The sequence below is a fragment of the Pseudorasbora parva genome, chromosome 10, assembly GCF_024679245.1.
Source record: "Pseudorasbora parva isolate DD20220531a chromosome 10, ASM2467924v1, whole genome shotgun sequence".
Classification (NCBI taxonomy): domain Eukaryota; kingdom Metazoa; phylum Chordata; class Actinopteri; order Cypriniformes; family Gobionidae; genus Pseudorasbora; species Pseudorasbora parva.
The window spans coordinates 43108744-43124325 of NC_090181.1; the positions used below are offsets into that span (position 1 = coordinate 43108744).

The following is a 15582-nucleotide window of genomic DNA, read 5'->3' on the forward strand; positions in this document are numbered from 1 at the left end:
TGTACTTAAGTGTGTTAAGAAACATGAAAGTGCACTCTCTTTAAGTCAAAGTAAGCCTTTTTTATTTAAAAAATATTATATTATCTACAAGAAAACATATTTGAGAGGAGATTTGAGAGGTACACTACAAGTGCACACGAGAAAGCAGAGCATATTTATTAATAACAGTTCAGTAAATCTGACTGAATCCTGATGATTTAAAGGGGGGGTGAAACACTCAGTTTCAGTCAGTGTCATGTCAATCTTGAGTACCTATAGAGTAGCATTGCATCCTGCATATCTCCGAAAAGTCTTTATTTTTTTTATAATTATATAAGAAAGATGCGCTGTTCCGAGTCTTTCCGAAAAAAGCCGAGCGGGTGGGGGCGTGTCGTGTGAGCGGAGCTAAAGAATGACGTGTGCAGCAGCGCGCTGTGTGTTGAGTCGAGTGCGTCATCCCTAACAGCGGGAAAAAAACTTTATTCAAAATAAAAATATGGCTTTTAATCAGAAACAGCCATACATCTATGATCCGGAATCAGACCCAGAGGCTGCAGTTGAACAGGAGCAGCAGCAAAAACGACTAGAGCAGGACGTCTCTATGTGGTACAAGTTATACACTAACTATATAATATGCTTAGCGACTTGTGTTATTTACATATTTATACTTGAATTATATCGTCGTATTTTTGTCTTTGAAGGTGTACATGTGAGAAGTGCAGTTGTGCACGTGTGTTTGTGTGTTTACGCGTGGTTTGTGTAGACAGTAAGCGGACCGGTTTTGCACAGCAGGATTAGTTAGTGTTTACATAGAAAGACACGGAATAGTAGCGCATTTGAATGAAGAAGCGCGCTTATTTAGTTCAACATATTTCCCCACTCTTTGTGTATTGTTGTTTGGAGTGCTTTTACAATACACAAACATAAAGTTACACATATAGTGGCCAGCTAAACAAATGTACACGCACTACACATCGCATGCTCCATTGATCAATTAACTATACGTGATCATGTTTGGGCTACTTGATGAGCATAGGCAAAGACACAGACATTTGAAGCAGTCTCACTCACCGCCTGCGGTTCTAACGTTGGGACTGCTCCATCCTTCAGCATTAGGCGATCGGAAAATCCTGTGTCGAGCTGGGCCTTGTTTATGAAACAGTCGGCACCGAAATGCAGCGAACAGATATAAACATTCGCGCAACTCAGTTGCTGATCCGGAAAAGCAAATTACATCCACTGTTGCCTTAACGCGGGGTTTTGGGGAATCTGTGCAGGACTGTCTTGGTCTGGCAACCAAAAACGCACTTTTTTGGTGACATTGTTATGTGCACATCACCTGTTTAGCATCCTACAAGCCAGCGCTTTGATGGGCGTAGACTGTTGCTTTCGCTCTCTCCCTCGCTCTCTCTCACGCGCTTCCGGTAGAATTGTCCGTACAGCCCATACAAGGTAATTCCGCCCCCGTTAACGTCAAAGGGGACGCATGATCTCAAAAAACTTGCCGAAACTTATGACTAACCGGAAGTAGTATTTTTGACAAAGAAATACTCCCATCAAACGTCCACCTTAACTTTTGAAACTTTGTCTATGTTTAGTATGGGATTCCAAGTCTTTAACAGTGTAAAAAGATCAGTATGCATGAAACAGCATTTCACCCCCCCTTTAAGCAGTTCACAGCTACACTTCATGGATTATTGCTACACTGGGTAGATTAATCACCAGCTGTGTATAAGTGTTATTCCACAAAAATTATTAAAGGACATAATCGGTATAGTAAGTCAAAAATAACTTTGTCTGCCTGTTGTTGTAACTATATTGCAGATTTGCTTGAGTGTGTAGTGGAAAACAGGCATTCGTTTGAAATTAATTTAACCAAGAATATATGTTTAATATGTTTTGTGGTTTACTGCTTTTGATTCAGTGTTTCTTGGTGTTTCAGTGGACTTGGCAACATATGTGACCAGATTTCAGTGGGACAGAGCCAAATACTCCACTGCACAGCCTTTAAAGACCCTCGCTGAAATCATCTCCAAAGTAATCACCTTATATAAAGCATTTTAAACAGTAACAACTGTTTCTATATTTATGTCCCATCATATAAATGTGTGTCTGTGTGGGTGGTTGTGTATGTGTTAGCAAGTTTCTCAGGTGGACTCTGAGTTGAAATCACGCAGGGCTGCTTACAGTCACCTGAAAGCCAGAATTCAAAACTTTGAGCGGAAAACTGAGTGAGTGTCATATCTAGAAATAGGGCATTTTATATTCACAATTTCCATTATAAAGTCTATTTCTTTTTTGTTGTTGTTTTGATTCATTCAGTTCATTTAAACTAAGCACCTAAAAGGACATGGGGGTGGAGAAAATTTACAAACTGATATTGGAGGAATATGTCTCGGATTACATATGTTGCATTGTAGTGGGAATACTTCCGCTCAAAAAACCTCAGAGGCTTATTCATTTCACTTTTGATGTGAAAGGGCCTTTACATTTGCCAAATGACTGACTGCTTATGTGTGAGCCGAAAGATTTATAAATTTCACTTTTGGTATGAAAGGGCCTTTACGTTTGCCTATTATTATTATTTTTATTTATTCAAAAACTAACAAAGAAAGCCCAGCTTAGATGATGAAAAGCAATGCAAAATTAATGTAACACATTAAAACATTTACAAAAAAAAAAAAGTAATTAAGTTATGCAATTAGTTAGTTTTTAGGGAGTAATGGTCGGAATATGGTAATGCGTTACTTTTAAAAGTAACTTTCCCAACACTGGTCGTGACATAGCATAGTGAGTCAATAAATCCAAATGTATGTCATCAAATAGCAATTGTCTAACTGAGGCATGGCAATGCAACGCAGCATCTCGTTCCCTTCTCAGGGATCCCAGTTACATACGTAACCTGAGACGTTCCCCTTCGAAGTGGAACTTCAACGCTGCGTCATTGCATTGACAATATGGGAACTTCAATACCAACGTTGCCATGCCCAAGTTAATAGAGACTGCCCACAAGGTTGTATATAAGCATGGACGACTGTGAAGTACAGACTGGACTTAGGTCCACCCTTAAGGACAAATGATCCTGGGGTTGAATCTGCATGCAAACTGTAGAACCTGATGAATGTGTGAGGAGAGGACCAGCCTGCCGTAGCACAAACATCCTGTAAAGGTGCACCACAGGAACTACACTCTTAGTAGGTTGGTCCCTGACCCCAAGAGGCGAAGCCATTCCACATGCCTCATAGGAGAGAGTAATCCAATGAGAGATACTGTCAGTGATCACATTAAGCAAGGCAAGGCAAGTTTATTTATACAGCACATTTCATACACAATCGCAATTCAAAGTGCTTTACATAGAAATGAATTAAAATAGTGATAACGTGAAAAAATAAACAATAGAAACCAGGATAATTAAAACAGTTGTAAAGAGAATAAAATAAAAATAAAAAGGGGATAAATAGATCCATATCTGCCTGATTTTAAATTTGGGTACCCCTATCTGAGATGGAGCAAGTTCGCAATGTCTCCTGGAACTTACAAGTCGGTCCAAGACGGGCTCCTGTAGGGGACGTTACCTTTACCCCGCAGGGCCTCCCCTTTCTTGAGTCCGCTTCTTTACACTGTCTGCTACCACTTTACCATTAACAAGCAGAATGAAGCGAAGCACACTGCTCTCCTTTTCCAATCTCTTCCAGTCAGACAGCCCCAACCAATAATAATCAATAGATGTATAATAAATAGAAATATACAGTTGTAAAGATAATTAAAAATAATACAATGATGATATAGATAAAATAACAATAACCAAGGATAAGAACAAAGGTGAACTAAAACAGTTATAAAAAGAGGATGCATAGATAAGATAAGGTGGAATCAGTCGGACGTACAGTGGCACAGTGCTCATTCAGTAAATGCACAGCTAAACAGATGTGTTTTGAGTCTGGATTTGAATGTGGCTACTGTTGGAGCACATCTGATCTGTTCAGGAAGCTGGTTCCAACCGCGGCTGGCTTAATAGCTAAAAGCAGACTCTCTTTGCTTTGTGTTTGAACTTACCGTTTAATGTGGAAGTAAGCATCCCTTTAATTTATCGTCACAAACCAATCTTCGAATTGGATCTGTGACAATATGAATTTGAACTTCAACTTCATCTTGAACCTGTATGTCCGAAGAGTATGGCTCAGTCTCCTTAGATCTAAAATTGAATGCAGCCCCCCATCCTTTTTGGGCACTGCTTCTCTCTCTTACTGGGAGGGCTACGTATTCTATGGCCCCTTTCTTCATTTGATAAATTTTCCATCTCCTATCTGGCAAACCTTTGTTGCTATCACACCTTAGAAAAAGGGGTGGACGAGAAGCAAACTGAATCCTGTAACATTTTCTTACAGTGTTCAGGACCCTCTGATAGACATTGGGCCCTTAAGTAGTGAACTGGTAGGGACTGCCTGAACTAACCAAAGGGAGGATTTACTCATGAGCAAAGATGGGGCGAATGACCCATCAGACGCCTCCATCTCCTGAATCACCAAAGGTGGCATGAAAAGTAGAAAAGTAGAAAGGGTCTTTCCCCTTGAAAGCCTGAAGAAAATCTGGCACATGATGTTGTCCTTGAAATGTGGTCTTTAAAGGTCAGCTTGTCATCAATTATTGAACCTAGCTGGGTGGTAAAAACTGAGCAGTACAGTTGGAGTGGCAGGCAAGATGAGAAACTCCGTCTTTGCTAGGTTGAGCTTTAGGTGATGTTCTTTCATCCATGCAGAGATGCTGCTAACTGTGGGTCATCTAGTTGAAATGAAAAGTCATCACCGTAAAAATTATAGGAAAAACTAGTATTAGGCATCACCTCCCTCAAATCGGATCTCGCCTTTGGGCAGCAGAAATTGAGCGAACCTCCCTGTCCCCCTTTCTTTGCGATGGCGAGCTTGAGAAGCCAAACTCCTTCCTGGAGCTGAGCCCTGGTCGAGCACAGCTAGTGGAGGCTTCCAGCTCCTGGACATGGTGAGGGATTGGCTTCTTAAACGCTGCCGACTGACATTTAGCCTCCTGATACCTGTTCACGACGGTATTTACTGCATCACTCACAAAATGTAAAATTTCAGGGGAATAAAAAACAGATAATGCAAAGAAATGTTCTTATCATTTTTCCTATTCTTCTATTTTGTCCACCCCCATGTTCTTTTTAGGGTTCTGTTCATTTTCCCTCCTAAATGTAAAATGTAAAAAGGTTTTTAGTTTTTAAATGTGATCTAGACATGTTTATGTGAGATTCAACAAAATTTTAAAAACCATCACTACTACTGTACCCAATCAGGGGAAGCTTGCAGACCCGTGCATTGACCAATATTGTGAAGAAGGAGGACTTGGTTTTGAATTCAGAGTACCTCACAACACTGCTAGTTGTGGTGCCCAGGTCAGTGTGAACTCTGAGAACAAATAGCTGACATACTACACATCAAGACTTTTTCTGAATGTATTTGTATATGTATCTCTATAGGACAGCATATAAACAATGGGAGAAGACATATGAGTCGATGTCAAAGTTTGTGGTTCCTCGTTCTAGCCGGTTGGTCCTCATGCATGTTTGTGAAGAATTTTGTTTTTCAGGGTTCCCATGGTCATGGAAAACCTGAAAATATACAGTTTAATTGTTTAAATATATTAATTACAATGATTGGTTTATGACATATTTAGATCTGTCCCAGTAAGCTCTATACAAGTTTTATTTTTATTTTGTATTCTTTATCTAGCAATCATGAATGATAGAAAAGGTTATTAAAATGTCATGGAAATTCATTGCTCAAAATGGGTAACCCTGTTGTTTTGACAGGAAGTTGGTTGAGGACGCAGATGCAGGGATTTTCACAGTAACACTGTTCAAGTGTGTCATCAGTGAATTCAAAGCCAATGCCAAAAATCACAAGTAAGCATACTGTCAAAGCATTACTACACTCCCATGTGAAAAGAAGCACAATATAGCATACTTTACAAAAGAGTGCTTATTACAGTATTAACATACCTTAAAAAAGAAGAAAAAAAGAAAGAAAACTGAATGCTGTATTTCCGGGCCCTTACCTGCAGGTAATTGCAATTTAATGAAAGTGTATTATAGTTTAAAGGTAACACTTTATTTTACAGTGTCCTTCGGGACAGATTTACTAACAGCTTACTGCCAGGATTAACTTAAGACACGCAGTGAAAAATTTGCGCGGAAAAGGTGTGGACAGGGTTATTTTTGGTATTGCCCTCTCACGGTAATTTTCCCTGTTTAGTAAATCTGGCCCTTATTGTTCCTGTGTTGGCCAACAGGTTTACAGTAAGGGAATACAACCCAGATGAGGCAGAGAAGCAAAAGCTGGAGATGGGCCGTCTCGCTGTGGATAAGAAGGAACTGTATGTAAGTAAATCATAATTACTGAGAGCCTAATCCTTTTCTTAGTATAAACACAAAACCGTCTGTATTTAATAGTTGTTTTATTTGATTAAAATCGACATGATTCAGTTGTGATAGTCTTTTCTTCCCTATTGTGACCCTTATTTTTGAGTGAAATGGCTTCCTGACCAAGAACAAATGTAGGGAGGGGCTTGATTTTGTCCATGGGAATTGATCGGATGGATGACGGGATCATGAGAGTGACAGGTTGCCAGTAAACATGTCAGAAAAGAGAAGAGCTGTAGCTGAAAAAGGGAGGGGAAGTTACTTTGATTCAAGATTTTGTTGCACATGAATTAAATAAATGATGTGCATGATATGATTTAAAAAATGTCCATAAAAAAACAAGAAAGTCCAACTTTAAGCGCTAATTATTATTAAGAAAAAACAGACCACTGAACTGACCACTGCATCAATGATTTTGATTAATATCTTACAATTGTTCACCTGTTCACTTGTGTAAGTATTTTGCACAGCACTAGTGACACTACACAGGTTGTTTTCAAAATGATTCATCAGCTCCACCTATGGATTTGTCAGGACATAAAATCTTACATTGTTGACAAAATTACGTTGACAAATATAAGTAAGCAATTTTTAAGCAGTTGTTTTTTCTGGTGTTATTAATAGGCACTACAGTTAAACCAATAGCAGGTAGAATATAAAAAAGGACCTTCAGGGTGAAGGCTAAATTTGATATTTCTTGATTTTTAATTGTTTTAATGTATTTCCATATCTGACAGTGCTTGAAAAAAACAGGGAATAGTAAAATAGCAGTAAACTACATAAATATTTTTTTTGTTTTCGTCTCTGAAGTGTAATTTATCATTTTTAATCTACATGAGACATTGATATGAGGATGGGTGGTTTTGGGATAGTGAGAGATTTAATTTGATAAAATACAGATAAAGAAGTGAAAAATCTAATGAAATGTTAAAATTATTTTCAAAATAAATGGCAGGTAAAAGTTGTATCCCATGTCTCAAGAATCAATACAACAATAACAGGGTGCTTATTTGTCCCAACAGGGAACATTTGTCTGTTGGCTGAAGGTAAACTTCAGTGAGATCTTTGTGGCCTGGATTCATGTCAAGGTCCTTCGGACATTTGTTGAGTCAGTTCTCAGGTAAAAGGACATCTTGAATAAGCAATACATCAAAAATATAAACAGATCAACAGAAACATTACAGTTGCTCTGCTGTTGATTAGGTATGGTCTGCCGGTCAGTTTCCAGGCTGTTTTGCTACAGCCCAGTAAGAAGAGTATGAAGCAGCTTAGGCAGCAACTCAACTCTTTATTCAAACACCTCGACCCAGCGGCTCTGACCGGTAAACCAGATGTAAGGTTTTTTTTTATCTCGTCCTGTACATAAATTCCTATTTTCACAGCCACACACAATTAAATGATTAGTTCACCCAAAAATGAATATGAGGCAATATTTGCAATTGTAATTGTGATTGTTACGTACTACAATCTTGTATTATGTTACCTGCTGAAGAGCCAAGACTGAACTCCCGGCTGTTCCAGCGGTACAGCGGAAGTGGCAGAGGGACATAAGTGACATCAGTGACTGACGAAATAGGGGTTCACTCTAACAACGCCACCTTGGCTGTCTTGCAGTGCCCTGCGCAAGTCTTAGCTTCATGTCGTGAGACTAGTATGACAGAAGGACTAGACTTAACACAGGAATACCAAGGTACATTGGGAAGCAGATCCCACATGGAAATATGCAACACAATGCCTGCTCACGAGGTGCCATGCGCTAATGCCCAGGAGGAGGCCATACTCCGGATGGAGTGTGCCCTCACCCTTAGAGGGCATGGACAACCCTGAATCTGGTAAGCCAAGACAATGGCGTTCACTATCCAATGAGACAACCTTTGCTTGGAGAGAGCCTTTCCCTTCAGCTTCTCACCATAACAGACAAAGACCTGGTCTGAGGACCTGAAACATTGCGTTCTGTCTACAAAGTACGGGACAGAGTACAGAGTACTGGAGTTCTGGACTACAGTGTACTACAGTGCAGGACACATATCCAGGCTGGGGTCTCAGGATCATGTGAGGGTTATTCGGCCCTAATTCCAGGCATGCTCTGTCAAGCGAAAAAACCTGCAGATCCCCAAACCTCTTGATGGAGGCCAAAGCGACCAGAAGCGCTGTCTTCATAGACAGGAACTTAAGCTCCACTAATCACAAAGGCTCAACGGGAGCTCTCTGCATGGCATCTAAGACCACTGAGAGGTCCCAAGAGGGTATGAGAGGAGAGTGAAGAGGATTTAGTCTGCTAGCCTCCCTCAGGAACCGGATGACCAGGTCGTACTGACCCACCGTTTTCAAAGTACGGGACAGAGTACAGAGTACTGGAGTTCTGGACTACAGTGTACTACAGTGCAGGACACATATCCAGGCTGGGGTCTCAGGATCATGTGAGGGTTATTCGGCCCTAATTCCAGGCATGCTCTGTCAAGCGAAAAAACCTGCAGATCCCCAAACCTCTTGATGGAGGCCAAAGCGACCAGAAGCGCTGTCTTCATAGACAGGAACTTAAGCTCCACTAATCACAAAGGCTCAACGGGAGCTCTCTGCATGGCATCTAAGACCACTGAGAGGTCCCAAGAGGGTATGAGAGGAGAGTGAAGAGGATTTAGTCTGCTAGCCTCCCTCAGGAACCGGATGACCAGGTCGTACTGACCCACCGTTTTTGACTCCACAAGGTCATTGTGCATAGAGATAGCACCCACGTAAACCTTCAGTGTGGATGGAGACAGCCTTCATTTCAACCCTTCTTGGAAGAAAGAGAGCACGGACCCAATTGGGCATTTTCTAAGGTCTTTTTAGCAAGAAGAACACCAGATCTACCTGTGCGTCGCCGAACGTCTCCACTCCACAGGAAGTTGCTGAAACCATTAGGAGCTCATTGGCTGCATGATTCAGTTCTTCTTGGACATAAATGGCTCAAAGCGACCTCAGATGCTTCTGACTCCGTATGATATGGTGAGTGAGTTGTGACGTACAGGGGGAGCGTAGACCACCTTGTTGGTTGATGTATGCTACTGTGGCCATGTTGTCTGACCAGACTAGTATGTGTTGGCCCTTGAGCGACACCCGGAAGTGGTGTAGAGTGAAGCGTACTTCCAGCAACACGAGGCAATTGACATGCAGAAGGCGATGCGGTCCTGCCCAGGAGCCTACGCCAGCATGTCCATTGCAAATGGCACCCCAGCCCGCGGCAGAGGCAAATATTGATACAACAACATGCCCGGAAACCTGTATAAAGGAGAGGTTCGACCACGGGGTCAAGGTCTGATGGCAAATCCGAGTTACTGGTACCCAGAGCGTGCCTGGTTGCCATGCCCATTTCGGGACTCGATAATGAAGCCAGTGCTGAAGCGGTCTTATATGAAGCAGTCAGAGTGGCATCACCACCTTTGCGGATGTCATATAACCCTGGAGCATCTAAAATCATTTCAGTGGAACCACACTCTTGCCCTCAAATTGTCTCAGACAAGACAGCAGTGACTGCATGTGCACTCCCTGGTAAGCTGCACGCACATGGTGATAGAGTCGATTTTCATACAGAGAAAAGAAATCACGGGGGAGAGTTTGCTCTTTTCCTAGTTGACCCAAAGGTCCAGAAGGGCGAGGTGCTGTAGCCTCAGGTCCCTTTGTTCACAAACCTGGTTTTGAGAGTGAGATAGTATCAGCCATTTGTCGAGATCGCTCAGGATGCGAACCTTGTGCTGCCTGAGTTGAACAAAGGTTGCCTCGACAACTTTCAAGAAGACATGAGGAGACAGGGGAACCCAAATGAGAGAACCGTGTACAAGTATGCCTGGCCCTTGAAAGCAAACTGTAGAAATGATCTGTGTTGAGGAAGAATGGAGACATGAAAGTATGCATCCTTCACGTTGATAGCTGCTGACTAATTCAAAAATGTGTTTTGCTGTCAACATCTTGAATGGAAGACTGTGAAGGGTTTGGTTCAAGATGCGAAGGTCCAGGATTTGTCATAACCCACTGGTTTTCTTGGCTACCATGGAGTAAGGGCTATAGAATTGCCACCTACCATGGTATAGCGGACTCCCTGGAAGCGGGGAGGAGAATGCAAACTGAAGCGCATATCCGAGCCTATTGTTTTTTGTGACCCAGCAAGAACTGTAGAACTCAAGAACTGTACCTGCGGGGTCATGCGAACCACAGAAGTACCCTGAGTGGGGCAGTGAAGTTGCGTGACGGGCGTTACGCACAGTCATCTGCTGCGTCCTAACAGAGGAGACGAGGGAAGGATGTAGGCAGGGAAGGCAAAGTCCTCGACCCCAAAGCTGAAAAGGCCAGCCTGGGATATGGGAACGTTGCGGAACCGAGGAACTGAGCAGACTGCTCAGACTCTTTCCTATCAGCCAGATTAAGCCACAGGTATCTCTCCTGGACCCCAACTGTGGACATCACCTGACCTAGGGAGTGTGCAGCCACCTTTGTCACTCAGAGGGTAAGGTCAGGGGCGGCATGCAGCCCATCCTTGAGCCCTAGGCCAGCTCCACACTTGTGCATGTCCTTAAGAATCCTGGCCTGGTAGACCTGAAGGATGGGTCTTTGCCCCTGCCCCGCAGCTCTGTAGGTCTTCGCCACCAAGGTAGACGAAAACCTACAGTCTTTGGAGGGATGCTTAGGATCACCATGTTGAGCGCCATGTTGAAGCACTCTGCGGACACAGTTGCATCGCAAAAGTGCTTTCAATGGGGGACCCCAGAGTATCCTTTAGCCAGAGGCCCCGTCAGGGGTAGAGAAGTCAGAGGAGATCGCAGAACAATCACAGGAAGACAATGGGGACTTCTAGGATTTTGTAACCTCCTCATGTACCTTGGAAAAGAATGTTATTGGGGGCAGGGCGTGCTGACACATTGACATTGGCTCTCGTGAAGTATGGCAGAGCGGACTCTACCTCCATATAAAGGTCATTGAGTCTAGGCCGCAACATTGTGATAGTCATGTTCCCGCAGTGAGAACATGACTTATTCACAAATGCTGCTTAAGCGTGCTGCAAGCCCAAACACGGCAAGCCGTGATTGTGCCCATCAGACGGCAACAGAGATCAACCTCACCCAGAAGTGCACGGGTGAGACATCTTTAAAAAGGCATGTCACTCACAAACTCTTTTGTGAGAGGAACTTTCAGCAGAGTGTTGAAGCGCCCAGGGAAACACACACACAGCTGTTGCAGATCAGGCAATGTGGAATCACTGGAATGCACCCGTCCCAGTCTGGTGAACCGCTCGACTCGAAGAACTGAAGAGAACTCCGATTTTTAGGCTTGCAGGAGTGAAGCGATACTCTTTGCTCAAAAGCAGAAACATAATGCAAGATTGCTAGCGTCCTTACTTTATACCTACTCAGTGGGACAGAATTACGCTATGCAGATTCTGCATTTTGTAAGAACTCGAAGCTTTTAAGCGAAACCCCCATTTTCTCAGTCACTGGCAAAACTCAGAGTGACTGAATGTAAGGGAACTAAAGTGTTCAAGCATTTACAAATGACACAATGACACCCTTCTCAATAAGTCAAGTCAAATCACCTTTATTCATTTAGTACTTTTTACAGTGCATTTGTACAATCCATACATTATATTTATGTGAAGAACAGACTGAAATTTCAGTTGTTTTGGTATGAAAAATGTATTGAACTGTTAGCTGTTTCCAACCAAGTGTCAAGTACTGCTCTGAGACACAGGTTGAGGATCCACAGGTTGAGGATCCAAAAGCAGTTTATTGAAAGATTAATCCAAAATCATAGTCCAGTCCTGACAATGACTACGTTTACATGGACAACAATACTCCGATATTAATCTGATTAAGACAATACTCTGATTAAGAGGCTACCATGTAGACAGCGATTTCTAATTACCTTAATCTGATTAAAGTCATAATCTAACTACACATAAATCAGATTAAGACATGTGGAGTATGCCTATTTTAGTCGCATTATCAGAGACATGTACACACCTTAATCTTACTATTAATGTCATGTCGGAGATTTCACCGCATTTTGTGACAGGACACATAAAGTTACGCACAACAGAGTGCAGAGGGGAGGCTTTGGGGGTTGGAGCCTCTGCCCTTTTTGAAAATTAATCAAAAGTGCCCCTTTCAACAATCATCGATAATATTGTGGCCAATAAAACAAAATTGGAAGTATACTTAATATAACAACGTGTACAAAACAGTAACAAATGGTGGAAAAGTCGCGTTTATCTTTTACGGATCTGTCAGTCTGAAAAGTCGTTGCCATAAACGTCGTTGCTATGGGCGGTGTGTGTTTTACTTGACTGTTCATTGTGAACACTGCGTCCTCTCTCTCTATTTTTATTTTTGTTGTAATTATTATGCTCATTGTAAAAGTAAAATACAATACGTTTGTATCTGTAATCGCAAATTAGATGGGTCATTCAGTGAACGCCTGTGGCTCGACGGCAGGAAAAACAATCCAAAGAGTCATGATTTTTAAACCTTTTTCATAATTAATCAAAGCTATTATTCTAAATGTAGGCTGTCAATAAGGAGGACAGTAAAGAGGGACAGTGTCTCTTCAAAAAAAAAAAAAAAAGAGGCAATACATAATATTAAAAAAATAAATCAACGTAAATGTAGATATAAAACATTATAAAAACGCATGTTTTGTTATACTTCTTAATGTAAAGTAACACTGTCCAACAGCGACACCCGCAGGTGAAGTTAGCGGGTTTACTGAGCCCATAAAATTAACACACCTGCCAAAGTCACGCTATGATTGGATGTTGGAGAACATAGCGTGGCATGGGGACGTAATGACGTGCCATAATCGATCTATGTTCTATCACATGTAAAACGGGAACATGAACGGAGTACTCTAAAAGCAACTCATGTAAACACCTTAATCAGAATATTGTCTTATTTAGAATAAGGTCAATAATTAGATTACTGCTGTCCATGTCAACGTAGTCAATGACAGAGTCCAAGACACTGGCAAACAGATACATTCAGGGAACAGGTAAAATATAAAAACCAAGACACATGCAACAAGGATACAAGGCTCAGAAATACAGTACGGACACATACAAGACTTTGCAATGAATGACAAAATAAACCAAGCTTATATTGGCAGGGACTAACAAGGTAATGACAACCAGCTGAAGACAATCATGGATGATGAGACTACAGTGAGTTATGGGAAATGTAGTCCTTGATTTAATGTCAATAGTCTAGGGTAGGGCCCCTCTGGTGGCTATCAAGGGCACTTTTACTGGTGATCATTGCACCAAAGATTTGTTTGTGATTTTTAGGATATTGCATAAAAAATGTCAAGAAAGCGTCAATATGTGCATAAATTCTTAACGGGATGGTTCACTAATGAAAATTGAAATGGCAATCCTGCCATCATTTACTCACCCTCACATCATTCCAAACCCATAAGACCTTCATTCATCTTCAGAACACACATAAAGATATTTTTGATGAAATGTAAAAGTTCTCTGACCCTGCATAGACAGCAATTTAATGAAAACTTTTCAAGGTACAGAAAGTTAGTAACCGCATTGTTAAAATAGTTCATGTGACTCCAGTGGTTCCACGTTAATATTATAAATTCACTGCTATTATAATGCTTGGATTAGCAAGGACATTTTTAATATAGCTCTGATTGTATTTATCTGAAAGAAAATTTTCATATACACCTAGGATGACTTGAGGGTGAGTAAATCATGGGCTAATTTTAATTTTTATGGGTTCAATTTAAAACTATCCCTTTAAATGGATTGCTATTATTACCTCCCAGAACTCTCACATAATTGTGTTCAAAAAACATCAGCTGTCCAAATGCAAGATTACATGCCAGTTAACCAGATTTAAGATTTACTTCTCTAGAATTTTCTTCTTCTATGGAAACTTATTCGCAAATGTGTTATTGCAGTTTCATTTAGAACTTCTATAGGGAACACAGCTAGTGTGTAATGAAACAAAGACGTTAAAGATGAATCATGTTCAGTTCGTGTTGCAATGGTTTTGCTGTCACTCTTCTTAGGTGGGGCTTGAACTCCCAGACGGAAGCACCGGACAGCAGGAATATTACACCTACATTTGTTATCCTATCAAAATTCATTTGGTGGATCCAAGTTAGTGCTAAATCATGGAATGAACTCAGGAATTTTTGAAGTTATCTAGTACTCATGTTTCTGTTTTTTTCATTTTGCATATTAAAATAAGCCTTTACAAACAGATTAAATACATGGTTACTGAGTGTGTACTTTTTATGACTATGAAGTTTTGAAATTAATTTAAGGAACCTTCAAACAACTGCAAGGTCCCATGTTATCCTTAAAGAGTTTATCATGCTTATGATTGGTGTGTGTGTGTATGTGTATAAAAGAGGCAAACTATAGTCCCACAGGGATTTCGCAATATTTTTTGCTTATTCTTTTGCGATCAAAATGATTGCTTTTGTGTTGGCAATTTCTAGAAATTGGCAAAAAATGTTACGTTTTTGTAACTGAGTTCTTTGTTCAGGGAAGAAGGAGGCAGGAACAGCCAAATATTTAAAAAAAACGTCAAATAAACAAACAAACTGAAAGTAAAATTCCCTCACAGACGGATGCCGCGCACACATAATACAATGTAAAAAGAGGCACAATAGTCATTTTGGGTTATCCCATAGTGTCAGCTTTTTTTGGGATGCGTTTCCCGAACAATGACGCAACTCACTTCTTAACTACCATAGTAAGATTCATCATTGAATAAATCAACTAGCTACACTCTTAAAAATGCTGGGTTAAAAACAACCCAAGTTGGTTTGAAAATGGACAAACAATTCTGTTGTTTGAACCCAGTGAATAGACCCATTCAAACAACTCAATTTCTGGGTTTGTCCATTTTCAACCCAACTTGGGTTGTTTTTAACCCAGCATTTTTTAGGGCGTAGTCACCACTGTTTCCCAAAACCGTACTGTCGCAAATCCGTCGTTCAACCACGTTGGTTAATGATGGTGGTGCAGGCAGGTGGTGGAGTAATAACTGCTTTTAATGAATTACTTTGAAATCAAATTCATACTAGATTTTTTGCTATAAATTATGGACACGGTAACTGAGGACTAATTCTTATATTTCTCAGTTATTTTGCTTTATATCCAGATTTAGTCATAGGTACGT

At 41.0% G+C, this 15582-nt stretch overlaps 1 protein-coding gene across 1 annotated transcript in view; it reads left to right on the forward strand.

Moving 5' to 3' along the window:
* atp6v1c2 (ATPase H+ transporting V1 subunit C2) overlaps nt 1-14557 on the forward strand; it is a 31179-nt gene extending 16622 nt beyond the window's left edge. Inside the window, exons 4-12 of the mRNA XM_067454729.1 lie at nt 1922-2016; nt 2119-2210; nt 5291-5389; nt 5474-5542; nt 5807-5899; nt 6286-6373; nt 7438-7535; nt 7619-7748; nt 14462-14557. Of these exons, the coding sequence (XP_067310830.1) occupies nt 1922-2016; nt 2119-2210; nt 5291-5389; nt 5474-5542; nt 5807-5899; nt 6286-6373; nt 7438-7535; nt 7619-7748; nt 14462-14557 (860 nt within the window). The remainder of the gene's footprint in view (nt 1-1921; nt 2017-2118; nt 2211-5290; nt 5390-5473; nt 5543-5806; nt 5900-6285; nt 6374-7437; nt 7536-7618; nt 7749-14461) is intronic.
* Nucleotides 14558-15582: the final 1025 nt, after the last annotated feature.